General features: G+C 43.0%; 1 protein-coding gene across 1 annotated transcript in view; it reads right to left on the bottom strand.

Annotated features, from left to right (window-relative positions):
- Window positions 1–2,950: 2,950 nt before the first annotated feature.
- KDR (kinase insert domain receptor) overlaps window positions 2,951–14,567 on the bottom strand; it is a 30,927-nt gene continuing 19,310 nt past the window's right edge. The window contains exons 21-30 of the mRNA XM_065633951.1: window positions 13,621–13,777; window positions 12,044–12,144; window positions 10,597–10,719; window positions 10,350–10,461; window positions 9,862–9,961; window positions 9,640–9,745; window positions 7,620–7,771; window positions 5,494–5,590; window positions 5,292–5,380; window positions 2,951–4,442 (exon numbers count right to left, since the gene is read on the bottom strand). Coding sequence (XP_065490023.1) covers window positions 4,223–4,442; window positions 5,292–5,380; window positions 5,494–5,590; window positions 7,620–7,771; window positions 9,640–9,745; window positions 9,862–9,961; window positions 10,350–10,461; window positions 10,597–10,719; window positions 12,044–12,144; window positions 13,621–13,777 — 1,257 coding nt within the window. The 3' untranslated portion in view covers window positions 2,951–4,222. The remainder of the gene's footprint in view (window positions 4,443–5,291; window positions 5,381–5,493; window positions 5,591–7,619; window positions 7,772–9,639; window positions 9,746–9,861; window positions 9,962–10,349; window positions 10,462–10,596; window positions 10,720–12,043; window positions 12,145–13,620; window positions 13,778–14,567) is intronic.

Raw genomic sequence — 14,567 nt, 5'->3', positions numbered from 1 at the left:
AACACAGGGCGTGTACTCAAGTACCAGCGATGAGGGGAAACCTCAGATGATTCATAGTTTGGGAATGTTTCACACAAAAATAGTAAATTCCGGCTTTATATCTGGAGGCTATCCATGCTACCCAACTATGTTTTCCAGTCATAGAACCATCAAAAAGATATGCAATTAGGAGGAAATTTTTGTCCTCAACTTCAACAGTTCTGTGATTGTAGGTTTTTTCAGTCACGCCTTGCTTTTAGAATTAATGAGCACTCCATGCCAAAAGTCCCTAGGCATGGTGCTTGGGGACAATCACATCAGAAGAGGACACGGAGAAGCATCATAACACTTTCAATTGAATGTTTTTATGCTTGTGTGAAATACATTTGCTTGTGATCAGAGATGTGTTAATAAGAAAAGCTTAGACAAGGACTGGATTTTCCATGCAAAGAATGAGCTACATTTTACAGTGTCTTTTTCAGGGAGAAGGACCTGGCTACCATGCTCAAATGTCCCTGAATTCTTCAGATGGGCTATGTTTACATTGATAAGAGCTGACGTGAGCCATACTCGAGCCACAAAACTGCCTATTCCAGACCGGGCTCTGCTTGATTCCCCACGTCCAAACCCACCAGCAATGCCAGTTCATGCTGGCAGTCCTTCTGAACAGGACGAATCAACTCCATCACTGCTTCTCCCCACTCCTAGCCAGCTGCTCACAGTGATATGTTTGGATCCCTAATCTCATGAAAGTCCCTTCTGTTTGCAGCTCATTGGGCTGAAATCCAGGCTGGAATCTCTCATGCATTTCATGGATAAGGATGCTGCTCTGAATGCTGACGTGCCACTGCATGGCTGCAGAATGGAGATAAAGCTGGGACTGGTTTGCAAGGCATTTGCAAATCTGTGCACTATATGTTTGTCATTTCATTATAAATATCCTTTTGGGAATTTAAAACATCTACCAAGACAGATGTGGCCTGATGGGGGTTTAGCTGAATGTGCTGTATTCAGAGTAAAACAAAAAGCCCAGGTGTTTTAAAGGATATAATGGCCACAGACTAAGAAAAGAACTGTGCTGCTGGGTGCCAAATCAATGAACACATTTATAGAAGCTTTGCCTGCTCCTGAAACCAAATATACGTTGTTTGGTTGGGTGTTGTTTGGTCGTGCAGGCTTTTTTGTTGTTTTTTTGGGGTTGTGGGGTTTTTGTGTGTTTGTTTGTGGTTTTGGTTTTGTTTGTTTTTCTTTTTTGGGGGGGAGGGGGGTGGAGTTAATAAATAAGATAATTTCCTTTCCTAAAGCAGGTGTGTGATAGTTCCCACGTTTTTCAGGCATCTTTAAAATGATTTGATTCCATAAGACATTTTCATTGACTGACAAGGACTATAAACGAGAAAACTCATTAGCTGAAATAGTTATGTTGCAACTTCATGGTGGATGTTTTAGAGGTACTACAAACATACAGGGAAGCATCTGACTACGTGTATGTGGCACATACTGTACATTACACTGGGCTGGAAAGGAAACAAAACTACAAAATTTAAAACTCTAAACTGAACATCCCAGACCTTGGGGAGCTCCAGATCTAGAGCAAATGGACATCAATGACAGATCTCCATTGCTACCTCTACACCAAGACTCTCCTACATGTGGCTCAGCCAGGCACCCATCAAGATTCTGCCAGTGTCAGTATTTTATGTCCATCGTGTAATTAATGAAAGTGTTCTTCTGTCTATTAAGATACTGAAAAATACTTGGGAGGGGGGATGTTAAAGAATGTAGCATCGTCTGTTGAGCCTACTCTACTGGATAGACTCTTGCTTGGGAAGCAAGATAAATGTCAAATATACACATGAAAATACAAATCCTTCCTAGAAGCCCTTATGGCAGATCTAGGAAACCTCTCCCTTATTTTTCTTCCTGATTTCCCACCTCCCGCTTTCACAGCTGTAAAATGCTTTAGATTCAGAGAGACGAATGGAGAATCATTTGAAGCTTGACACTTCACAGCCTTGTGGCTGGGGTATGCACATAGTTTGTAGAAGGTATGTGTCCCATATTCAGCTTGAGAAGAGTTTAGCAGTGAGATCTCCCACTCCTGAGGTAAGTTCTCTCACTATGCAGTAGCCTATAAAGGTCTCATTTCCAACTGCCATAAAGAGAAGTTGAATTCAAGTCTGCAGTTTCTGGTTTAACTCCCCTTGCACTTTTTTTAGTATAAACTGTTAGGATTCTTTGAGTCCTGGTAACCCCAACGGTGGCCAGCCTTGCACTGAGAACGAAGGTTCTACACAGTACAGAAGAGAAGGTCAAAAAGGGGACAACAGAGTGAAAAGGTAGGAGCTCTAAGTATAGATTTAAAATAAAGGAAGACGTTGCTACTCAAGAGCAAGGACAACATTTCAGCTATAAGAGGTGAGATGGAAGAAAAACAAGTGGGAAAAGATGAATAAGGCTTTAAGGGAAACTGCTACTCCCCAGGCAAAAGCCACAATACAATTATATCAGCCATTCCCTAACTGAACATAATAAGCTCTTTCAGAGCAGATTCAGTCTGTACAAGCAGTCTATCACTCTGACCACTCCTCTAAAGGCACTTATTGCCAGCTACCAAAAACCGAAGAAGTTTCTTTACTGTAGGTACCCACAGAAATCTTCATAGACCTGGTAATAATAACTAGACTCATAAACTGGCACTTGATTAACTTCCCTGTCAATAGACAGGATATAAGAAAAATACATGCAAGAAAACCAAATAGATCTATTCATAGCCCCCACCTCTAAATTTTCAGTCCCTTTAATAAAGTGAAACTTTTAGCTATTAAAAGTTTTGCGACCCTTGTAACGCTACAGAACACTGACACAAAATGTGAATAGTACAATATCCATTATATAATATATCTTTATATTTTAATATATTACATTTATTTCTACATAAAGAGGCTATAAATACTGTATATGCCTTATATTCGTGGTTCCCAGCATTTGACATTATAGTAAGTACAAACAAAAAAAAATATATATATAAAAATACAAAAAAGAACTCAGTAGAAATAGCTTTACATTTTAAAATCTTGTAGCCTGCATTGTGTCTATCAATAGAGCTCTGGGACTACAAGAGCACAGGTAAGAAGTTGTCCAACAATTAGGCACAATCTCACTACTCAGAGAAGATTGGAGCTGCCATGAAACCAGTCACAGATTCCCAAGACTACAGGAACTGAGATCTCTGCCATTGCAAAGAGACTTTGAGTTTGCAAAGTGAAAGAGTCAGACCCGCGTTCTGAGGGAGAAGGGATGAGATGAGAAGGTGGGGTGCCCTTAGGATTCCCCATGAGGACCACATGGCATCATATGGTCCTAAAGTAGGCTACATTGCCTTTTCTACCTGTTGTAGAGGCTGCTCCAGTGGTGATTCAGAGGGGGGTATTTCCTGCAGCCGTTTCAGGCTAGCTCGGAAGCAGGCAGGCACACGGCATGAGTCAAGGGTGCCGGTGAGGACCAGGGGACAGAGCCATCCCCAGAGGTGAAGCATGTTCCCAGCACCCCTGTCCCATCGCTTGGCGTGGTGCTCTGCCTCCTCCCTGCTAACTAACCTCACCAGGCAAGTCTTCCAAGGAAATGCAGCTCATGAGGTCTGGTACAGCGACTTTTTTTTCTCTGTCAAGGACAGAGACCATCACGCCCGCCTATATTTAGCCCAGCCTATGTTTAGCCTCAGGCTGTCGGTGAGAGCCTTGAGCTGGAGGTTCCTTTTTTTGTTTGTGGAGGTGCAAGCAAAGGATAACTCTGAGAAACAAGAAGCCAGTGCTGTGCTGTTTCCTTCCTGGAGTCCAGCCACAAGGGGTAAAAAAAACCCAAAAAAACAAAAAACAGGGCTGTGCCGTCATTTCGTACAAGTAGAAATAGTCAATCTGAATGCTGTGCCGCTGCCTGCATCAAGCAGATACTCGGCATGTCACCAAGGTCCCAAAGGCCACCACACTGCCTCTGCCATCGGGTCAGCACAGCCCCCACACACCGGAGCCGGGGCTTTGCACCCTCAGCTGCCAGCATCTCTCGAGGAAAGCACCTCGCAGCCTGACACAGAGCAGTTTTGCTGCCAGATGCTTCTGCATCCTCTTCGGGAAAAACAAATGTCTTTTCTTAGTCTGACAGACGCCGTCTTTCTATACATCAAACCTGAATACCACCAGCCAGGAAGGCACATCCCGGGGGACCCTGAACCACTGGCTTTGCCCTAGAGCGGCGGGGATGGGAGCGGTGCGGGGCCCTCGAAGGCGATTCCGTGAGTGCGGCACGGCAGGGGCGAAGCCTCCCGGGCGCACAAGAGTTCAGTCTCCTCGCTGGAGTAGACGGTGGTGTCCATGTCATCTGAGTGGTACCCCGACTGGTACCCACTTGTCTGGTTGGAGGTTTCGGACATGACGGACTCGTTACTCTTGCTGGGCACCAGCGTGCTGCAAAAAACAAGCAGAAACGGGACTGAGAGCGCTGTGGAGACTGTCTTCTGGAGGGCAGGTGGGCGATGCCTGCCAGCAGCTGCTTCCCATCACAGCAACAACCAAAGCAAAACAGTGCACTTAGCAAAACTGGCTTCAAGCCTTGTTAAACAGGCATTTGATTATACACCCTAACTTCACTAAAGCTTTAAAAAGATTTTTAATTTTATGATGAAACGAGGAGTTAGATTGTAACTGCAGATTAAATGGAGAGAAAACTTTGAGCAGCTTCACACACTTCAGCTGTGGTGCCATCATAACAGCTGTATACTTTTATTTGCACTCAGGTTGTTCTGGAATAAATAACTCCTGAAAAGCTCTTGGAGAGCATATGTGAGGTTTCAGCTCCATGAATGGCACCGTGCTTCCTGCAAGCTGCACAATGAAATCCCTGTACAATGCTCTGAAAATACACCCAGGTACATCCTGAAAACTCAAAAGTCAGCCCTAGAAAAAAAAAAGAATTAAAAAAAAAGAATAAAAAAAAAAGAGCTCTTTGTCATTGCAGATAAGCCCTCACAAATATGCTCAATTGTGTGCATCAGCTCAGTTCTTTCAAGGGGCAACCGATGCTTTTGCAACTGATAAATGTAAGTGCTTTCTGTAGTGCTGGCTGATGCTTCCAACCTTCCCTCTCCTGGTACCAAATGCAGATGGCCAGGCATACAGTGCACAATTATTATTTGTGGTTTTAAAAATACAGTAAGAAAAGATTTTGTCATCTAAAAAATTTTCCAAACCAATCAGTCTTCTGACATGCTTCAAGCAAAAGGTCATATTCAATCCTGTGTGCAGCCTGAGCCTTACCTAAAGGGTATTTTCACTTGTTTATCACTCTCTTCCAATGTCTTCAGCTCTTCAGATGCAAGAACCATCCCACTATCTGTCTGGTTTTCCTGCAAAGGTGTTAGAAACGCATTAAATGGAAAGAAGTTTAAAAAAATAAAAATAACACAGAAAAAAAGACATCAACGGAAGGAAAAGACATACAAACAACAGACAAACTCACCTCCTGAACAACTTTTACAGTGGTTACCAATGGGACATCTTCAAATGTTTTCACACTCACAGGGCGGCTTTTTCTTTTGCTACCTTGTCGGTACTGACTGAAAAGAAAACAAAACAAAAAAAGTTTTGTGTCCACTATCCACAACTTGGCTGCAAACACCACAATGGTATCAGAATCTTTTCATCTTTACAGAGAAGTTAATCCTTTTGTCAAAACATATTATGCAAACCTCAAAATATCCATTTATTGAAAAGGATGTACAGCCTAGAAAGTGGCATGTTTCTGACCTTCTGCTCCTGACAACCTTGATCTCTGAGCAAATTCTAAGAAATGGCTTTGAGAAAACAGCTCCTTTCCTCAGTTACACTGGAGGCCTTTGCTTCCTGCAAGCTTTGCTTAGAAGTATAATAAACAGAGGAGCCTGGAGCACAGACATGTGTCTCTTCCTTTGGACTGCACTTCTGAGACCCCTGGCTGGAGCCAGGACAACAACAGCAGACTCAGCAGACTGCAGCCCTGAAACCGCGGGGATCAGCACAGGGATCAGCACATCTCTCTTGAAGGCACTTCTCCAAAAGAAGCCCTCTGGTCAGCACGACTTCCATCAAAAATATTGGACAAAAAAATAAAGTTTACTTTCACGGAGATACTAATACAGCAAACAAAACAGCTACCCGCAGCTTTCTGTCTATGTGGATATGGAATAAAATGGATGTTGTCCCAGTTAAACAGGACAAATTTATGTTCCTAGCAGCTGATGAAGAAAAATCCATGGAGTTAGAAGAGAAGCCTGCATCCACCTGAAGCACAAAGCTACAGGCAATTAAGAGCATCATTCATCCCATTTCCCAGCTTTGAGTCCAGCTAAGCAGAACAGAAGAACGAAGGCCCAAAACATGTCTGGAGCTCTCCCCTTTTCCTCTCCTAGCATGGTTTCCACAAGTGCTTTCTCACAAACTCTGTCACACTGTAAGACAAAAGAGGTTCAAAGTCTCTTTGAAAGGTTGATGCAGAGGTTTTACTTCTATTCATAACAGGAAGTTGGGACTGGGAAAAGCCATATAGGAGGTGTTAGAAGTGGAAATAAGTGTGATGTTTTCAGTGTTAAATCATTCTTCTGTGTCTTTTAAGTATTTATATGTTGGTCTGCCCGTCTACTAAAACATAGGGTTGAGAGTTCTGGTCTAGGACTGCAAGTTTAACTGACATGCAAAATGCACTGTGCCTACCTAGTCTTTTCCAGGGCCACATAAAAATGTGACCCCCCGCAGTACCCAAAATCATTGGGAATGTTGTTTGTCTTTGGTGGATCTAACACAAGCAGTGAGGGAGAGGACTTCACTTTGTGGAAACCGTGTAAAAACTGCCAGCAGACTCCATCCCTGCTCTGATGGTTGGATCCATTTCCTATCCCTTGCTGTCTTCTGAGACTGCAGGAAGTACCCTGGGGCTCCCAGCATCTAAGTGGCTGAATTTGATCTTAGGCAGCACTGAATAAGAAAATATCTCCCTTAAATCCCACACATGAGGTCCTCACGTCTAACATAAGCCCTGCTTAAATGCATTAGTACAAACTCCTTACTGGGGAAGTCACCTCTGTCACGATGCCCAACAGCATCTACCACTATTGGTCTATCATGGATGCCCAGGAGCAAGCAGTGGACAAAAACCCGTGACAACACTATTTAGGTGGCATTCCCCCTGGCTATCAACCTGTTTACCAGCATTTCAGTTTAGGAGAGGAAATGCAAGAGAGTTTATTAATGATGGATCTATTACCATTAATATTTTAGGGACCTGCAATACAAGAGTGTGAACACAACTGAATTGGATCAGTAAGACTTTGTATTTGCTCTGGTTCTTAAGAACTAAATAACAAATACTCTTGTGGGTTTTTTGAATGAGAGTACCAAATCTTGAATGGATAGAAAAAGAAAAATCACTACCATTTGGGGAGGTAGGAAACAAGTTTTTGCCTATAAAAACTCTACAGATTCTTTCTTATCCCTATGGAGGAGGTTAAATATGGACCAGGCAGCTGAAGTCTCTTCCTTTCATTTTCCCTGCCCCCAGCATGAACAAAACCTGACCAGAGGCCCCAGTAGGATGTCCACCATATAAAATACCTAATTCCTGCTGTGTTGTCATAATGGAATTTAGGATCACAGACTTCCTCTTCCTCCCTACAGGAAGCAGGTGAAGTTGGGAGAGAGAGACCCGAATCCTCTTCCATATTCAGCGATACTGACAAAGGAAGGACGACGTAGTCTTTACCATCCTGTAGAATGCAGCGAAAACATACAAAAATTAAATTTGCTAGAGACACACAGACATAAAAAGCTATACGCATGTATGTGGAGAATGCATCAGTCCAACAGCGCTACCTTGGTTGTTTTTTTGAGTTATGAACATTATACCACCTTTACAGGAGCAGCTACATTAAAAGAAGTAAACTTAATAAGAACAACTGCAAAGCAGTTTTAAATAAAAATTTGAAATTTTTATGACATACTGTAACATAATATATAAATTGACATTTTTCTTGATGTCTTTGAAATAAATATGTAGTTTTTAGAAATGTTTGAATCCAAATGACACAAAGAACATGAACCCGAGGAAAAAATAACTTTAAACTGAAACTGAGACTGAATTAGACTACAGTGTATTAAACAGAAAGACTAAATTAAGAAGCAAATGAAAAAAAAGAATGAAATGGAGATAGCAAAAAAAATTTTCAATCAATAGTTTGGCATCTAATTTAATGTGAATAACAAGGATATCATTTTGAAAAACTGCTTCCACTTGTTTACATTTCTTCTCTAAAGAGAAAAATAGATTATCCATCCTTCAGTACTGCATACCTATTTATAGTCCCACAAGAAATCCTTTATTAAATTCCACCTTTTCTCTATTTTTTTTGCATCTATCCCTTTTGACTTACAACATTACACATGCACAATTAGCTATTAGTTATCAGACAGTAAGTAACATTTGTCTTTTATAGTCAGAGTATACTACGGTTCATCACAAGAGGGTCTAAATCATTAGCAATGCAACCATGTTAGGTTACGGGCAACTCTACACAAAATATGTTCTGAACACACAAGGAAATACTTTTTTACTATTCCCGAACAGTGACCAAGCACTGGCACAAGGTTTCCCAGAAAGGTCATGGAGTCTCCATACTTGGAGATATCCAAAAGCTGTCCGGACATGGTCCTGGGCAACTGATGGTCCTGGTGGTCCTGCTTGAGCAGGGGGTAGGACCAGATGACCTCCAGAGGTCCCTTCCAACTTCAGCCAGTCTGTGATTCTGTGATTAATACATAAGATTCAAGCTGCTCTTTAGGGAAATGAAGAAACACTATGCTGAGTTTTGGTATGCACAGAACACACAATAGTTTGGAAGGGCAGGTAATTCCCATCATTAACAATAGGTCAGAACGGGAGAACTCATCTAACAGCAGAGCATGTGGCCAAATCCAGCTTCCTTCATCCAGAGTGCTCACATCTATTGCCCTGGTCTTGTCCACTTCCATGGTACATGAAGAGAGAGCCACAAGAGGAAGAATCTGGGAGGGAGGCCGATGTACCCCCCTTGATGCGCTGGGCTCTGTTACCACAACACCTGTACACAGCACAAGCCTTATGTGCGCGCAGCTGCTGGCAGGCAGAAAAATGCCTGTAATCCTTGTTTTCTAGAACAGTCATTAAAAGCATTGCATCCCACATCCTTACATACACTAAGATATCCATCTTTGGCACAGGAAGACCAAGAGGCGCTACCTGCCCAGATGCCTCTGCAGTAGGCAGAGGAATCACCAGGAGAGCAGGGAACTGAGCCTGTGCCAACAACTCCTCAGTAAGACAGCTAAAAACCCACAGCGGCGGTGTCAAGGGAAGCCCTTGATGGTAAGGCCAGATGACTTCGGGTTACCGCAACAGACCTCTCCAGTCTTTTCCCCGCCAAGTCATTCTTCTCCGCAAGTTGCCCCGACTGCTGGTTATTAAGAGGAGTGGTGCAAGAAGCCCAGGTTCCCTGACGGCTCCAGTGGACAGTACCTGACTATGAGATTTTGCAGTGGCTGGCAGGACAGGAAGGGTTCAGCTGGTGGTTTTAGCAACCAGAATATACATTTCATGTACCTGACAGACGTTGGCTTGCAGTAGATTCCCCAGGTGATCCACCAGCTCTGAAAAAGTCGGTCTCTGCTTAGGGTCTCCATGCCAGCAATCCAACATTGTTTGGTACCTAGAAGGACAAAGCCCATTAAAATACCAACATGAAGAAAACAGCACCTATTGCTTGCTCGAGCACCTGCTGTTATTGTGGGGTAAACATGGGCAGCTGGAAGAACAGTTTCTTACATTTCTGGTGTTGTATAGTCTGGTGCTCTCATTCTTGTTCCTTCTTTCAGTCTTCTGCAAAATTCCTCATCAATTTTCACTCCAGGGTATGGCGATGCACCTAAAATGAGAGCAACAGTAATTTTAATGCATTAGACTCTTAAATTCTGGGATTAATTTTCAAACAAATAATTCGCTATGGCCTGAGTTAATAAAGTAATTCAGTATATTTGGATGTGCAAACAATTTATATTTATGACAGCAAGAGCAACTGATTGAGTAAATGAGGCACATAATCACATAATAGAATTGGATGAAGAAGCATTTCACGTCCATGTTCTTACATTTGCTTTTTTAAGGAAATGTCAGTATTTTATTTTGATGGAGAAAATAAACAGGAAATTTTCAAGAAGTGAAAAAAAAAATGCCAAAAAGGATCCAAGCACACTTTGACCATTTTCTTCAGGTTCTGTTGTTTAAGATGGCTCAGTAAAACTAAAATGACTCACCTAATGAAAATATTTCCCACAGCAGAACTCCAAAGGACCATACATCACTCTGAATGGTATATACTCTATCAAAAATGGTTTCTGGTGCCATCCATTTTAGGGGTAGTCTGGCCTGAAAGCATTTTCGTAAACAAAAGAGTATCACAGTTTAGTAAAACACTGAGTTTCCACAAACCCATCTTAGGCAAAAAAAAAAAAAAGAGGCCTGACTTTGTATTAATTCTCAAACAGAGAATCTGAAACTTACATCTCCTTTCCTGACGTAATCCGGGTCTTTGTAGATGTCTCGAGCCAAGCCAAAATCACAGATTTTGACGACGTTATTGTCTGACAAGAGGATATTACGAGCAGCCAGGTCCCTGTGGATGCACTGCAAAGAGAAGTAAACAACTTCATACGCTGCCTGTCACCACAGCTCCGTCCACGGGACTGATCTCTTTCACATATGTGCTCTCCTACCCTCAAAGGCCAGATAATTCTTAAAACCTTTTAAGAAAAAGAAACCTCAGCATCAACAGTTACTGATTTTAAGTGCTTTTTTGATGGTCACAACTGATTTGGCTCAAGGAAACTTGTGTTCCCAAGTACAAACATAGATTTGTTTATCCACTATGCAGAGAGGGCCTTTGAAGTTAGCTAATTAATTATCCTAAGAAGCTGACACAAAACAGGTTCAGATCTGATTACCTTTAGATTTACTTAAGTTCACTCAAATCTGTGTACTCCTCTCTCTCTATGAAAAACATATGCTGATTTGATTCCAACACAAACTAATCTTGACTACAGACAAAAAAGTCCATGACTTTACCTATGTAGAATGATAGTTTATTCAACAACCTAAAGACTTCAAAACTCAAACCTCAATACCTTGAAGTGAAAAAGCCAGATTCTGAAAGTACTTGCAGATTTGCTTCTAGTATGGCCTAGAAATACAGATCCTGGAAAGACATCCTTTTATATATACACACCAATCAGGATGTATAAAGTGTAGACACATACATGTTTTTAGAAAATATTCTGAAGTCTGCTCTTGAACACCCAGCTTGCACCCTAGAGAAGTGTTATATTCCCTGATTCTATTTCCTTTTCCCTTTTCTAAGTACTTTTTGTTTCTGTACAACTGCAGGCAATTCCCCCCTATTGCTGGAATTTGCATCCTTTGAAACATGCACTATACATATTTAGTATCAGACCACAGAAAAGGACCTCTAGAAGGCTTAAATGCTGGTGAGGTGCTATTGACTGCTAAGGTGTCTTTGGCAAGAGACTCTCCAGTGAGTCATCTACAAAGTTTCATATGTGAGCACCGTCTTTCCTCACACTGCCCTTCCAATCCCACTGCACAAGTTACAGGCAACCTCCTCAGGGCAAACCCCTCTACTCTATTTTAGGGATTTGTCCCTAATTCTTTTAATTGCCCTCATAAATCAGCTCCCTCCCTCCGACTATTTAATCATTCTTCTATGAATCGGTGACCCAAAAATCTTATACAGATCACTAACATTTGTGTGAATAAATGCATGGGCTGTTTTGCTCTGTAGTATTAATGATTCAGATATGTCTTAGGGCAAAAAGAAAATGTTGTGGATGACTGCTAGTCCAATGATGAACGTGCCATTTCCTTCTATAGACCTACAGCGCTGTTTCCTACAGTCAAATAAATAACATGCCACTCTTCCTGAGAAGTTCCTTACTTTGCGTGAAGCCAAGAACTCCATTCCTCTTGCCACCTGGAAGCTATAACAGATGAGGTCCTCCATGGTCAAAGGGTTCTTGCAGAGGTCTTCAGAACCAGCTGCAAAGAATCAGACGACAGTCAAACGTGCCCTTTGTCATCGATTTCACCCATAACTGCTTCTTGGGTAAACGTCCATCTTAATGTTATGCCGCATTGAACTGGAAGAGCAAACTGAGCCCTTTTTTGGCTATATAATTATCACTAATGACACATTTTACACCAAACCAGGCCTGTGTAAAATAAACTTTGAGATGATGGGTTATACCCCAAGACTCCTTGCTTATTTCCAGAGTTCCCACCAGTGGAAAGATTTGTGAAACAATCCCAAAAGAAAAACAACCAAAACTCAGATCACAAGTTCCTAGGACAGGAAAGGCTTGCTGTGGTTTCAGCAGATGAATTTGGAAACCGATGAGAGGGAGGCTCCACCTAGTCCTTATGGGGGAAGAATATGCCATGGGGAGAAAGACTTGAATTTGGCAAAAAGCCCTGTAATTTAGAGTAGAAGAAGCCTAACTTCATCCTCTAGTGACCTGGAGGAATAATGTACTTCAGTATCCAACAAAGATACCTAGGCATTTAGTTCCTGCTGAAATAAACAACTCAATGATTTTTCTCATCTCTTGATTTTAAGAAGAAATCTACCAAGAACTACTACACTGGTGGCTAAAAGCCTCATTTCAAGGTCTGTTTTACACCTACATACCTCTCACAACATCCCAGCTTGGAGGGTCAGTGGTTACACCAGAGAGGTCTGAAAAGCACCGAAATGGTGTGGAAATGCATAAAGTGCGTGCCTGATGTTACCTATTATGATCACAACTGAAACCACAGGATCATCCTCCCTGTTAACATACTAATGTTTTTCTTTGCATTAAATGATTTTTGGTAGAACTCGAGGTACAGGCAGTTGAGCTACTGCCTCCCTCCTCATCAGTCTGATCCCACCACTTGCTAAAAGCAGTGGTCCCTGGGACATGTTGGCAGCACCAAGCACTTTGTACTGTCTCTGCCAAAGGAGAGCACGGCAAATGCATCAGTGAAGCCACTGCAGAGGGTTTTTATATCCAGGGGAGGCTTTGAATGAGCAGTAATTCAGGTTTCCTCTTCCTGACAGATCACCTGCACAGAGGGAAGGCAAATCAACCTCTCTGCTAATAAGCAGTGAAGCAGATGGGCTTTCATGATGTTTAACTTCTGGGTAAACACTGAGGAAATTGACTGAGCATCCTGGCCTGTCCCTCTCTGCAATGCCTGCAGAGTTTGTCCTCTGCAATTTTCCCTGAAGACACTGTGATGTTAAACAGACAAATCTCCAAAAGGCAGTGCACTAAACCTGCACCCTTTTCAGAGAGAACATGACCTGGGATTGGGCTGAGTGGTTTGGGATGCTGAACTAGATGATCCATAGCTCAGGAACTCTGGTTATCAAGGAAATACTCTGCACATAGTTTCAATGGAGCTTTGGATATCACACAGCCCCCAGTGTCCCTCATCAGCCCCCACCAAAGACAGAAGAAGACATGTACCTACCATCCTCCTCTTCCACATCACTCAGGGACCTCTCCTCCACAAAGCCAGAGCTTGCTGAGCTCTGGCTGCTCGTGATGCTGTCCAACCGTCGCTTCAGGTCTGCGGAGACATCACCAACATAGTTCTCCTTCCCCTGCCGAAACCTGGTGCTTTTGGTCTAGAAATGTGAGGGAAGAGTGGGAGAAATCAGAAGCAGAAAGTGTGCTAGAAGCTTCCTTGGGAGAGACAGTGATAGTCCCCACGGTCTGTGCCACGGGCACCACTGAAGGCAGGAAGAGCAGTCCAGCACCGGCAGGACTGGCCTCTCAGGTCCAAGCCAGCTCTGGTTGGGGCACCAGCCCTGCCTGGTGACAGTGCCGGCAAACCTCGACCCACAGCCACGTAGGCTGACTGGCTCAAGCACCCTCTGCCGCTCCACAGCATAGCTTTAACCCGCTCCTGTGTCCTCCGAGCCACCCCGCATCAACATATCCACATGCTTGGATTCCCACAGGCTGACGAGCTGGCATTCTTAGCCCCGTGGTGCCCACCACTTGAGAAGCACGCATGGATGCTGCCAAACCCTCTTTCATACTCTTGAGCCTCTCTGTACTGCTACAGCTTTACCTCCCACTTCTGCAAAGACCCTTCTGCTAAATCTGTACCTTGGCCAAAACCCTAGCAGCCCTCAAAATCTGACTTACTTCCTTCTTCCCTGAAGCCACTGGACACCTCTAGGGAGGATGCCAGCCCCACAGACTTCCTCCACCACAGTTCCATTTTCTCCTGCTTTGGTTTGGTGACTTTCGTCTCCTGGCAGGGCTGTTTTTTCCCGTTGCTGATTCCCATCCCCACCACTTGTGTAAGCAAGGGTCAGCACCCTTGTGAAACCCTGCCTCTTCCTTCAAGGCCTCTCAGATATTTGTTTATCCTTTTTACCTCACAAGAGGATGCAGCGAGTTGCCTTT

Source organism: Caloenas nicobarica, chromosome 4, assembly GCF_036013445.1.
Source record: "Caloenas nicobarica isolate bCalNic1 chromosome 4, bCalNic1.hap1, whole genome shotgun sequence".
Lineage (NCBI taxonomy): Eukaryota > Metazoa > Chordata > Aves > Columbiformes > Columbidae > Caloenas > Caloenas nicobarica.
Note: the sequence above shows the minus strand (reverse complement) of the source record. Positions and strands in the feature narration are given on the sequence as shown.